The 13,721-nt window shown below is 44.1% G+C and overlaps 1 protein-coding gene across 2 annotated transcripts in view; it reads left to right on the top strand.

Annotated features, from left to right (window-relative positions):
• The first annotated feature begins 366 nt into the window (after positions 1-366).
• LOC129815918 (connector enhancer of kinase suppressor of ras 2-like) overlaps positions 367-13,721 on the top strand; it is an 89,616-nt gene continuing 76,261 nt past the window's right edge. For both annotated transcript variants that reach the window (XM_055870142.1, XM_055870133.1), the window contains exons 1-3: positions 367-986; positions 4,528-4,691; positions 7,643-7,845. In XM_055870142.1, the coding sequence (XP_055726117.1) occupies positions 920-986; positions 4,528-4,691; positions 7,643-7,845 (434 nt within the window). In that variant the 5' untranslated portion in view covers positions 367-919. The remainder of the gene's footprint in view (positions 987-4,527; positions 4,692-7,642; positions 7,846-13,721) is intronic.

Genomic DNA, 13,721 nt, shown 5'->3' with positions numbered 1-13,721 from the left:
TTATAGTTGTAATAGTTCATTTGACTATAGCTCAATAATTATGTACTACATTTATTTTCCTAATAATAAAGCATGGGGACTTCAGAAAGAAGTGATTAATTACCACACATCCCACCATTTGTCATGATGTGATGTGGTTTGATAGTAACTGAGGTATTTTGTAACTAACTTTTTAAAAACGACCTGGACAATCGATTGTGTCTTTCATGTTTTGTTTTATAATTATTATTTCAATTTAGAATCGTTACTTTAATTACAGGGTGACCCAGTTTCATATGGTCTCCCCCCATACTGTATCCATACAGGCTTGATGCAAGCATCACTAGTTTTCTATTGGTTAAAACACAATAGATTCGTTTCGGTTCCAACTCAAATGGGCTGGAAATGACGTCAGTTAAGGAGGTGAACATATTTCGGATAATAACGGTATTATAATTGGAGATATTATATTTAACAGAAATGTTCAATCGAAATATAATGCATCACGCTCAGCTGCCATTGCTTCTCTATAAAGGCGTCAGGTAATTATGTATTATTGCACCATTCCTTCTGTCTCTGGAACGAAGCATGTGATGCTGCGGTGTGCAGGGGAGGGAGGGGTTGCAAGACTTTCTCACTCAGAGAGAGACTCGCTTATTTCTCTACACAGTGGTCGGCAGGTACTTTTGTATGTGTGTGAGAGAGGGAGAGAGAGAGAGGGAGAGAGGGCGAGAGAGAGAGATGGGCGGGGGAGTCGTTTCTGTGAGCGCGTGGACTGCACCATCGCATTCCTTACCCAGGATACTGTCACCAGCCATGCCTTTACCCAGTAAGGTGCACCTATGCTATGTGTTCTCTTGTATACCGATACAACATTTCTGATTTTTAACACGATTTTCACGCTCGATCAAGTCCTCGTTTGAAGGATTTAAAGACATCGATGATGGCTCTGGTGATGGAACCTATAAGCAAATGGACACCCAAGCAAGTGCTGGATTGGATGAAAGGTAATGCTTATACAACATGTTTATTTGAATTTGCTTGACAGAGTACATTTGGAAACGACTAACATGGATATGTGCACATCTTTTCTATTTTCTCTAAATTCATGGTTCAATGGAGGTGTTTTGAGCTAAAACGGTGCTATTCTTTGCATTGAAACATTGAACGTGAGCCATTTTGTGTATCCAACCCTGATGGAAGCGCTATTTAGTGTAATTATCACCCTGGCCTGATGGGCTACGCATTTCTAGACCACCAACCAGATACTGAGGCCAACGCATTACGTGTAAAACAATCAGTTGACCTATATAATGTTCACATTTAGATTACCTCATACCATAAAGACAGGTGCTCTCTCTGTCTGTCTCTCTCTCTCTCTCTCTCTCTCACACACACTCTCTCTTTCAAACACACACACACACACACACACACACACACACACACACACACACACACACACACACACACACACACACACACACACACACACACACACACACACACACACACACACACACACACACAGGTTGAAGAAGTGTTGGCAACAATTGAGGTATTCGCAAAACTAGAACCATGGACAGCGAACCTATTTCATCTGATAATGTGTTGACCTAGACAATGATTCACATTACTACATTGATACTGAAATTCAGCATTGTGGATATGGATAGGGAACATATTGCAGGTTGCAAGGTAATTGAACTGTACAGCAGCTTTTGCAACACAGTAGTCAATTTGATCTTTTAGATATGCTGTTATACTGAATTCAAAATGGTTGGCGTTATGCTGTTCAGTATGTTTTAAAGATGCCTTATGTTCAAGAGTATTAGTCAAATTCTCCACTATCTGCCATAACATTAAACATTTTATGAGAGAAAACATACTTACCTATAGTTGTTTTTATTATTGTGTTGGCCAACAGTACAGCTGAGGTGAAATAACACTTAGGTAAGACCAAATGGATGACAAAACGATTGTTGCACTATATTACCTGCCATAAACAAATTGTGGGCACCGTTACTTTAGTAGTGGCAGACTTCTGTCATTCTGAAGGCGAGACGCTGACTGACAACAAATTCTTTATTTTCATCCTTCATCTAGAAAAAAATGAGGATGAGGAGCTGAATGCTTATCTAAATGGTTAAATAATGTTCCAAAGAAAGACCTATTAACATCTGAGCACAAGTTTGATTTATTGACGTTCTCTCACCAGGGCTAAGGGATTTATTTTAGGTCTACTATCATCCAACTAACGGAGCTGTGATGTGTCAACACAGACATGGTTTATGTTTTCCCACATACTGTACACAATAGTTTATGCCAGCCAAGTGTCAGTCCAGAAGTGCACAGCCGTGCTTGCCTCTGGCGCCACTGTCACAGATGTGTCTCCAGCCTTCGCACCAAGGGCAGGGCTCGCCTACGGCACAACTTCTGTGCAGCTGATACACAACACAACTAGGAACTTCAGTTCAGTCTCAAATCCTCCACACCAAACACCATGGGAAGTGCATAGACAAGTGACATCTATGTCATCTGTTGTCATATTAAAGTTGAGACAGAGGATGCTGATAGGACAGTTGAGAAATGTCTTTGTGCTGCCACAGCTGTAAAGAATATTCACACAGGATACTATTGGTATGCTATTTGCTACTTTGGCTCTCTTCTTCTTGAGGGGTTTTTGAGAGTTGGTCAGTGGTCACAGTCGTAAAGTAAAAGGGGAACTCCACTCAATAGAGACTGTTGCTTCTCACCTGATTTTTATAAAGGAAAGATCATTAGGGCAATAGAGATCCTATAATTGTGAAAATTTAATTTTATGATTAGGGGTTTGCACTTGTTGTTACAAAGAACAAAATCTAAATATTAGACGTTACCTACACAAGTATGCACACACACCAATGCATCAATTGAGGCGTTCAAGACAAACTAGCACCATGGACAGCGAACCTACCTTGGTAATGCTGCCTTACATTGATACTACGTTCCAATATTGTGGCTCGAGGTAGAGCAGTTGGCAAGCTAGTTGAACTGTACTGCATCTATTTCATAACAACTATTTGCTGTGTATGAGAGTAGGTTCAATGCCCATGAGAGTAAGAGGGAGGGACTCACCAGTTTATGAGGGCATTGAGGGCTCAGGATTATTCCCTTGGGTAAAATGTAATTTAGAATGAATATTAGATACCTGTCTTATTTCATTTTATGATAGGTCTGAGGGCAATAATGAAGTACTGCTGATAATTCACTTCTTCAAGGGGGCTTACCTCTTGGTCACCCGGCAACTGTTGCCATGGAGCCTTGATAGCTAGAGGAAAGCAACATAATGGAAATCCCACAAGCAGCAAGCTCTCAAATGAAAGCAGCCATTCATGATCATTAGATGGATACATGAACGTGTGCGCACACACATGCACACACAAAGAAACACGACACACACACTTGCGCAATCATGCTTTCATAAATTTCACTCCCACGAACATAGGCCACGGGCCTGTCTCAAGGCCACGGACCTGTCTCAAGGCTACGGACCTGTCTGTGTGCTCAGAGAAACAGAGGACTAGGTAGCAGCACACAACACGGCAAGACAAGTGTTTGCCACATACAAATGGGGAACTTAGTTCAGATGATTCACCTGACTATGCAGACTATGCAGAGCCATCTAGATACAGCATATGTCTTTGAATGTACCATCCTTTGATCTACCTAGGCTAATTTGTCCCGTTGAATGCCTGTGTCCATGGATGTGTGTGTGCTGTGGTGTTGACATGGCCCAGCCAGTGTGTGTAATGTGGGTCAGCTCTGTGCTGTGGCCCGCTCCGCTCCGCGGCCGGAGATGACTCATCTCCCGGGAGCCATGGATGGATGCTGTGGTTGAAAGCCGAGACTCTGCTAGTCTGCTCTGCTACTATCTGGGCTCCTCTCTCTCTGTCGCTCTCTCTGTGCCGCCTGGCCCGCTGTACATGGCTCCAACACCTAATGCTGCAGAGGACTCTGTGTGTCTGTGTGGCTCTGCTGTGCTCTGATAAGGATGGCTTTAATAGGATGTGGTGAGAGCAGTTGATTTCCTAGACCAGTCCCATTTCTCTCTGCTCCCGTTCTGCTCTGTTCTACACAAAGAGCAGTTCAACTGGTAGACTGGATCTGCTCAGTTCTCTGTAGTTGAAAGAAAAGTCTGTTCTCTCTGCTTAGAGGGTAAGAGCACACTCATGACTTGGAACATGTTTATGATTGGAAGCATGCTTCTGGTATTATGTAGGAACTAACACACAAAGTGACTGAAATGGAAAAAAACTTTTTAGTAGCTCGGTAGGGGTTTGATATGCATATTTTTTATTACAGAAATTACTCTGACTCTGCCAGTCACACTGCATGTTATAAAGCTCTGTCATATTTATGCCTTTGAAAGGTATATAAACCAGCACAATCCACATCCTATACACCTAGCAAATGACTTGGATGTTGACTGTAAAGGGGACAAATACACTATTAGAACAAAGGTGTGCTTAAGTTTCCCCCCTCATGCTCTCTTGTCTGTCCCCCATGCAGGCCTGGATGACTGTCTGCAGCAGTACATTAAGAACTTTGAGCGAGAGAAGATCAATGGGGAGCAGCTGCTCCACATCACTCATCAGGAGCTGGAGGAGCTGGGGGTCACCCGCATTGGACACCAGGAGCTCATCCTGGAGGCTGTGGACCTACTCTGTGCTCTGGTGAGTAGTCGTTCTAGACATAAAGAGTTGGAGTCAGGAAGGATGGTCAGGAGATAGGAATGTGGAGTTCGAGATCTGGTGCACAGACATGATGGAACAACTTTACTATCGATGACTTCCAGTGCAACCAAGCCAGTGCAGTCAAGGTGCTTGGAGTAGACATGCAGGAGATGTCCAGCTAGCCCAGTTGCCAGATCTGTTTGTGCACCATATGACAGACACGGCAAGGCGGCAGGGTAGCCTAGTGGTTAGAGCATTGGACTAGTAATCGAAAGGTTGCAAGATCAAATCCCCGAGCTGACAAGGTACAAATCTGTCGTTCTGCCCCTGAACAAGGCAGTTAACCCACTGTTCCTAGGCCGTCATTGAAAATAAGAATTTGTTCTTAACTGACTTGCCTAGTTAAATAAATGTAAAATAAATAAAAAGGCATGACAGACAAGATTGAAGTTCAGTAAAAAGTGTCCTTTTATTATAAAAAACAACATGTGTTTCATCTACAGTCGTCATCAATGTTATTTGCTGAGTAGGGGAGGGTCAGGTACAGTGCTCAGTAAACAAGGCTAAAAAGGCTAAGGCGATGATTTGTGTCCGTTGGAGCTAAAGGCTAATTCAGATTCATTGGTGATATATCCTTGTACGGGCAGATAGAGGTGGAGCGGCAGGAGCCTGTGCTGTGTACATAAGTAAGGGTGGCATGAAGTGGGTGTCGTTAGCCTTGGTGTATGATGAGTCATACAGAGAGAGTCACGCGTGGGCCTGGGAAGAGCCCTGTTAGAGCAAGCTAAGAGCTGTGTATTGATTTGACTGAATCAGAGAGGGGCCACACAGCACACGTCCTCGCTGTTGGGCTGGTAATGGATCCATAGGCCTAGAAAGCAGCAGCTGGGAGGGAGTGTGTGTGTGTGTGGGGCTGCCTGTGTGTGCGGCGTGTGTGGAGCTAGCTGAGGTTAGTGTATGATTCGCTGTGACAGAGCGGCCCGCAGCAGAGCATCATTAGAGGCTTGGGAAACGTGCCTGGACTGCCTGAAACCCTGTCTGGCCAACATCTCCACACCCACACACATGTAATCTGTGTCTGTTAGTTAGACGGTCCGGTGGGGGCTGCCTGTGTGTGTGTGTCAGAATTTGATTTGTGTGTGTGTGTGAATGTTGAGAAGACTGGATTGTTCACATAGGGGGCTATAATATAGGTGTATGACTGTGGGAGTGTGAGTGTGTGTGTTTGAGTGCGTGAACGTGTGTGTGTGTGCATATGCGTTAACACAGTATAGTGTGTGTTCTGCATCTCATCTCCAGCATGGTGATGTGCTGTGATTCTCATTGGCTGCTGGGACATGTCCCCATTGATCCTGGCAGAGTGCATTAGAGCCGAACATTGCGTCACTGCTGAGAGGAGGCTGACATGAGTAATGACTGCACTGGGGGAGAGCTGCAGGTGGAGGGGCCGGGAGGGACAGGACACGCACACACCCACTCACTCACTCACACACACACACACACACACACACAGCCTTATCACATGGCCCGTCCAAAATGGTTGTCAACTGAATAGATGTCAGTCTCTCTGCTCTGCTTGCGAAAGACAAGCCTCTCAACAGATACATTTTAGGAACGAATCTCTCCTTCGTGGGTTGATTATGTGAGTGTGATGGATTGAAAGAATATACTGGCTTAGTGTCAGTGTGACTGCTGACTCACTTTGACATCAAACTGAGGGTTGCTTGTTGCTGGGAGTTAGATAATTGTTCATCAGTCGGCAGTGACCAGTCAGACAGAGACAGAGCTCTGCTGCTGAGTTGTTGATGCAACTGGGGTTTTACTCCCATTACATTACAGCAATCAGAGGAAAGTGTCCTCTCCATGCAGTGAAGCCTCTCTCTGCCTGAATGGCTCACTGGAAGGAGATAGCAGGGAAATGGCTGAGCTGGTCAGTACTCACCACCACCTAGCAGCATAATAGTGTGTTTCCTCTACAGTGGGTCGACTGCCAAGACAAGGCCTTATTATAGTGCTGCTTAGCATATGTCTATGAATGTAAAGTATATTTAATTCTCACCCGCCTTTTGTCTTGTCATCCTCTGCATTGACGTATATAACCGACTAGTGATGGAGAAGCCCCCATAAAGGCTATCAGAAAGCAGCGCATTACTTTGATATTTTTAATGAAGCAAGAGGAAAATCAATAAGGGAAGAAGGAGCTATGGAAACACTGGGCTCGGTGTAATTAAGAGTGACAAAGCCAGGAGTCACCATGGCAACCGGGCTGGCTAAGCTACATAGTCGTGAGTTAGACAGGAAGGAGGCATTTCTCCATGGTGACAGCGATGACTGCTAACAAGACCCGCAGAATGAGAGACAGCTATTCACACACAGGCACACATCTCCAACAGACACACCATTGTGACGAGTTACGTACACACACAACCTACATTCCGGTTAGAGTGGAATACGGCATGATGCTCTGTACACTTTAACGAAAGTGTATCAGATGAGTGGTCTTTATTGTGTCTCTGATGAGGCAATCATCCATTTATGTTTACTTGAATAACTTGATCAAAAAGATACAGCTCAGTCAACCTGGTTTGGTGGATAAATGAAGAGGTAAAGATGAGATTATATTACTGGAGGGACTTTGTCTCTATTTATCTCTGCCATTTAGATCTTATATCCACTATACATTTGCTATAGCACTGTTTTGTATAAGCTTTCAAATACAAGGACCCCACTGGACACAGACGTCAATTCAATGTATAATCCGCGTTGGTTCATTTCCTTGAAATGACGTGGGAACAGCGCTGATTCAACGTTGACTGGCACCACAATGTCCATGCAAGTTACTGTTATTTCTCCTTGTATCCACATTTTCTTGACGAATGACATCTTAACTTTAAAGTTAAACACTTCTGGGAGCGTACTGAACCATGAGGGTACTGTACTTTTTGTTCCAGAACTATGGACTGGAGACTGAGAACCTGCGTACCCTATCCCACAAGCTTAATGCTTCAGCAAAGAACCTACAAAACTTCATCACAGGGAGGCGTCGAGGCGGCCATTATGACGGCAGGGCCTCCCGCAGGCTGCCCAACGACTTCCTCACCTCTGTGGTGGACCTTATCGGAGCAGCCAAGAACCTGCTGGCCTGGCTGGACAGGTGGGTGTTACCTCGGCCCTGGGGGGGGGGGGGTTACAGCCAAACGTCATAATGTGAGGATATTCTTGCAACCTCAGCATGTTTGTTGTAGTTAACATGATTTGAAGTAGTTGTATCAACAATTGTGTCAACTTCGATTTTAAAATGTGATACCAAACCTTTCAATATGAGCAGGGTGATTTTTTGGGGCTATTTTCATATTTAGGATTATTAGCTAGGTTTCCATCCAATTGGCGACAGAGTTTCATGCGAATATTCTAAAATCTGCATAAAAACAATATGCGCATTTTCCCACCAGAGATGTGTTTTCATCAAATTGACTTGCAGTGGCTAAAAGGCTGTGCGTGATGACGTAGTGCAAATAAAAAAACGTTTGTGGTTAAATTCCCATGTACCGAATAGAAAATATAAGTGGGTTTCCATCGCATTTTCAACTCTACTAACGGTTTTGTCAAAGAAATGTTGCGTTATATAGCGAATGTGCCCACTCTGGTCTTGGTACATGGGCTCTAGCCAACAGCTCGCAGATACAGTGCAGTTAGCCTACTACATGATGAGATTATTATGGATGAACTAGCAAGATTATTTGTATTTGTAGTAGTCAAATGACAAGAAAAGAGAGAAGGGATACCTGTCTATTCCTTTACGTCAGAGGGATTGAGAAAGAGGTCAAGTCATAGGGTGGTTCTGTGTGAGTGGGACCAGTCGGCTCAATAGACTGAATGAGGAGCGGATGTCGTCAACCTACTTTTCAAAGTGGTTGACAAAGTCGTCCGCGGAGAGGGAGGAGAGGGAGGAGGATTAAGCAGGGAGAAGGTGGAAAATAGTTTATTAGGGTTATAGTGATAGAAAGTGGCTTTAGCAGCAGATACAGAGGAAGAGAAGGTGGAGAGGAGGGAATGGAAGGATGATAGGTCCTCCAGAAGTTTTGTTTTCCCACATTTTTGCTCAGCTGCCCGCAGCCCTGCTCTGTAAGTTCGCAATGAGTCACTCAGCCACAGAGCAGGAGGGGAGGGCCAAGCCGGCTGGGAGGAAAGGGGAGAGTGCGAGTCATAGGATGCGGAAAGGGAGGAGAGTAGGGTGGAAGAGGCAGAATCAGGAGAAGGATTTAGCAGACGGGAGCGATGATAGCATAGAAGATGAGTGAGAGCGAAGATTGTGACGGCGCATGACCATCTGTGTAGGAGCTGAGTGGTTAGGGTTGGAGGAAATTGAGACAGAAAAGGAAACAAAGTAGTGATCAGAGACCTGGAGGGGGGTTGCAGTGAGATTAGTAGACAAACAGCCTCTAGTAAAGATGAGGTCAAGTGTATTGCCGGCCTTGTGAGTGGGAGGGAACTGGGAAAGGGTGACGTCAAAAGAGGCAAGGAGTGGAAAGAAAGAGTTGGAAAGAAATTAATCGAAGGTAGACGTCAGGAGGTTGAAGTCACCCAGTACGAAGTGAGGTGAGCCATCATCTGGAAATGAGCTTATCAAGGTGTCAAGCTCATTGTCACAGTGGCGTGTATAAGTGGCAGAGGAAGTCAGGCGCAGGAGAGTCAAATAGAGTGTAGAATGGAGTACTTTAATTAAAGTCCCAGTAATCTGCTCCATAACACTCACGGAAAAAACATAAAACAAATCTGGGTACGAAGACCCGTCGCACACCTATACACAATCAACACAACACTTGACAACGAACAATCTCTGACAAACACATGAAGGGAAACAGAGGGTTAAATACACAACAGGTAATGAATGGGATTGACAACAGGTGTGTGGGAAGACAAGACAAAACCAATGGAAAATGAAAAGTGGATCGATGATGGCTAGAAGGCCGGTGAAGTCGACCGCCGAACACCGCCCGGACAAGGAGAGGCAACGACTTCGGTAGAAGTCGTGACACTCATTAAGGAACTCTAAGGGCACCTGGTGGGCGATAGATGAAAACAATGTTAAGCTTGAGTGGACAAGTGACAGTGACAGCATGGAATTCAAATGAGATGGATAGGTGAGTGAGGGAAAAAATAGAACATCTCGACATAGGAGAAATGAGCAGCCCTGTGCCACCAACACGGGGCCACCAGATGCTCTCGGACTATGAGAGAACACGTAGTCAGATGAAGAGGGAGCTGCTGGAGTAGCAATGTTTTCTTGGGTTGAGCCATGTCTCCGTCAAATTCTAGGGACTGAATAGGCTGAGATTAACTCTGTGTTCTTGACCGCAGATCGGCAGTTACAAACGCTGCCAGAGACCAGTAATTCCACATGGGTTGTGCATGCAAGGTACACTGAATTAGAAGGGTTGCAGCCAAGAGGTGAAGAGCGCCTGTAAAGCCTCCAAGGAAAGGAGCGAACTGGGATAGAAAACACACACACATAGTTGGCAAAGCTACAAAAGAGCAAAATGAGATCTGTAAATACTAGGTCAAATAATCAAGTGCGAGAGTGTTGTGGAGCCTTCCTCTCTATCTTTCCTCGAAAATCTCGGCAGAACCATCTTTGTTTCGGCAACAGTCTTTGTTTCAGGGATAGGCTATGTCGGCGATGGACTTTGTCGGTGCCGCTGAGAAAACAGGGGACACTGAAGTACTAACAATAATTGCTTTGCAGAGGTGTAGAGCACCCCACCCGGTACTAATTGCTGATTGCCGAGGAGAAACCACTCCCCCTCTAATACAGCCACTGATTATGAAAACCACTACAGTCACAAATTTCCCTGCCCCTTAATCCTGGTTGTGTTAAAAATCATCTGCAAATTATGAGCAGTCATCAGTTCACGCACCAAGTAGGCTACTGGGAAGACAGGCAGCACTTAAAGTAGATGGCCCTAGCTAGCAAAAAGACAGTACTAGACAATAACAGATTAAGACAAAAATTATACTTATCACTCCTGGAGATATCAGGATATCAGGAGATATCTAGCTATTGAATGAAGCACGCAAGGTCCAACTGAAATTTGACTTGGCCTTTAAAACATAAAGTGCATTCGGAAAGTATTCAGACCACTTGACTCTTTCCACATTTTGTTACGTTACAGCCTTATTCTAAAATGGATTAAATTGCCCCCCCCCCCTCCCACAAAGTTCTACACACAATACCCCATAATGACAAAACAAAAAACAGGTTTTTAGAAATTTTTGCAAATGTATAAATATAACAAAAACGGAAATATTACATTTACATAGGTATTCAGACCCTTTACTCAGTACTTTCTTGAAGCACCTTTGGCAGCGATTACAGCATCAAGTCTTCTTGGGTATGACGCAACAAGCTTGGCACACCTGCATGATTTGGGAAGTTTCTCCCATTCTTCTCTGCAGATCCTCTCAAGCTCTGTCAGGTTGGATGCGGAGCGTCGCTACACAGGCATTTTCAGGTCTCTCCAGAGATGTTCGATCGGTTTCAAGTCCGGGCTCTGGCTGGGCCACTCAAGGACATTCCGAGACTTGTCCCGAAGCCACTCCTGTGCTGTCTTGGCATTGTCTTGGTTGTGTGCTTAGGGTCGTTGTCCTGTTGGAAGGTGAACCTTCGCCCTAGTCTGAGGTCCTGAGTGCTTTGGAGCAGGTTTTCATCAAGAATCTCTCTGTACTTTGTTTCGTTCATCTTTCACTCCATCCTGACTACATTTACATTTAAGTCATTTAGCAGACGCTCTTATCCAGAGCGACTTACAAATTGGTGCATTTACCTTATGATATCCAGTGGAACAACCACTTTACAATAGTGCATCTAAATCTTTTAAGGGGGGGGGGGGGGGTTAGAAGGATTACTTTATAGGTATTCCTTAAAGAGGTAGTCTCCCAGTCTCTGCCGCTGAAAAACATCCCCACAGCATGATGCTGCCACCACCATGCTTCACCTTAGGGATGGTGCCTTGTTTCCTCCAGACGTGACGCTTGGCATTCAGGCCAAAGAGTTCAATCTTGGTTTCATCAGACCAGAGAATCTTGTTTTTTATGGTCTGAGAGTCTTTAGGTGGCTTGCAAACTCCAAGCAGGCTGTCATTGTCCTTTTACTGTAGAATGGCTTCCATCTGGCCAACCTACCATAACGGCCTGATTGGTGGAGTTCTGCAGAGATGGTTGTCCTTCTAGAAGTTTCTCCCATCTCCACAGAGAAACTTTGGTGCTCTATCAGAGTGACCATCGGGTTCTTGGTCACCTCCCTGACCAATGCCCTTCTCCCCCGATTACTCAGTTTGGCTGGGCGGCTAGCTCTAGGAAGAGTCTTGGTGGTTTCAAACTTCTTCCATTTAAGAATGATGGAGGTCACTGTGTTCTTGGGAACCTTCAATACTGCAGAAATGTTTTGGTACCCTTTCCCAGATCTGTGCCTCAACACAATCCTGTCTCGGAGCTCTACGGACAATTCCTTCGACCTCATGGCTTGGTTTTTACTCTGACATGCACTGTCAACTGTGGGACCTTATATAGACAGGTGTGTGCCTTTCCAAATCATGTTCAATCAATTGAATTTCAACAGGTGGATCAAGTTGTAGAAACATCTCAGGATGATCAATGGAAACAGGATGCACCTGAGCTCAATTTCGAGTCTCATAGCAAAGGGTCTGAATACTTATGTAAACAAGCTATTTCTGTTTTAATTTTGTATAAATTAGCAAAAATGTCGAATAACTTGTTTTCTTTTTGTCATTATGGGGTATTGTGTGTGAATTGATGAGGGGAAAAAATAATTTAATACATTTCAGAATAAGGCTGTAACGTAACAAAATGTGTCAAAAGTCAAGGGGTTTGAATACTTTCCGAATACACTGTACATACAGTACCAGTCAAAAGTTTGGACATACCTACTCATTCAAGGACTTTTCTTAATTTTTACTAATTTCTACATTGTAGGATGATAGTGAAGACATCAAAACTATGAAATAACACATATGGAATCATGTAGTAACCAAAGAGGTGTTAAACAACTATAACAAAAATATAATAGATTTTAGATTCTTCAATGTAGCCACCCTTTGCCTTGAGGACAGCTTTGCACACTATTGGTATTCTCTCAACCAGCTTCATAAGGAATGCTTTTCCAACAGTCTTGAAGGAGTTTCCATATATGCTGCGCACTTGTTGGCCGCTTTTCATTCACTCTGCGGTCCAACTCATCCCAAACCATCTCAATTGGGTTTAGGTCGGGTGATTGTGGAGGCCAGGTCATCTGATGCAACACTCCATCACTCTCATTCTTGGTCAAATAGCCCTTACACAGACTGGAGGTGTGTTGGGTCATTGTCCTGTTGAAAAACAAATGATAATCCCACTAAGCGTAAACCAGATGGGATGGCGTATCGCTGCAGAATGCTGTGGACGCTGGTGACTTGAATAATTGAGGAGGATGGGAGAAGAGAAAGTGTGCATGGAGAAGACAAAGTGTGTTTCAAAAATCACCAAAGACTAATTATTTTAACCTAAAGTATTTAATAAAGACGTTTATAGTACAATATTATGGGGAATGGGAATGAGAGGGCTACTTACACAGTGTTGGAAAGGGATCACAGCGGTGATTGAATGAGGGTATGAGGCATGAGTTGAGGTGTTCAGAGGCTTGACCAGGTAAGGACAGGATTTGACTGAGAAGACAAAAAACAATAACACAACACACTACATAGTTAGAAAAAAGAGCCAAGAATGAGTTAGTCCAAGCTAGGAGTAAAATCATTGATGTGTAATAATGTGATTGTGTAGGTGATTGACTCTACATACAGTAAAGAGAGAAAATTGATAGGTGCACTCGCAGTGCTTGGAGGGGAAACATTCAATGTGCCATTGGATGAGCGCGCACAGGAGATGTGGCTTCAGTTAGGTCCCAAAGCGGTGGGGCAATTTTTACCTCCTTGAGCCTGGAGTTTTTCCTTTTATGTTAACCTAACTAGGAAAACT

This window comes from Salvelinus fontinalis, chromosome 2 (genome assembly GCF_029448725.1).
Source record: "Salvelinus fontinalis isolate EN_2023a chromosome 2, ASM2944872v1, whole genome shotgun sequence".
Taxonomy (NCBI): Eukaryota; Metazoa; Chordata; class Actinopteri; order Salmoniformes; family Salmonidae; genus Salvelinus; species Salvelinus fontinalis.
Note: the sequence above shows the minus strand (reverse complement) of the source record. Positions and strands in the feature narration are given on the sequence as shown.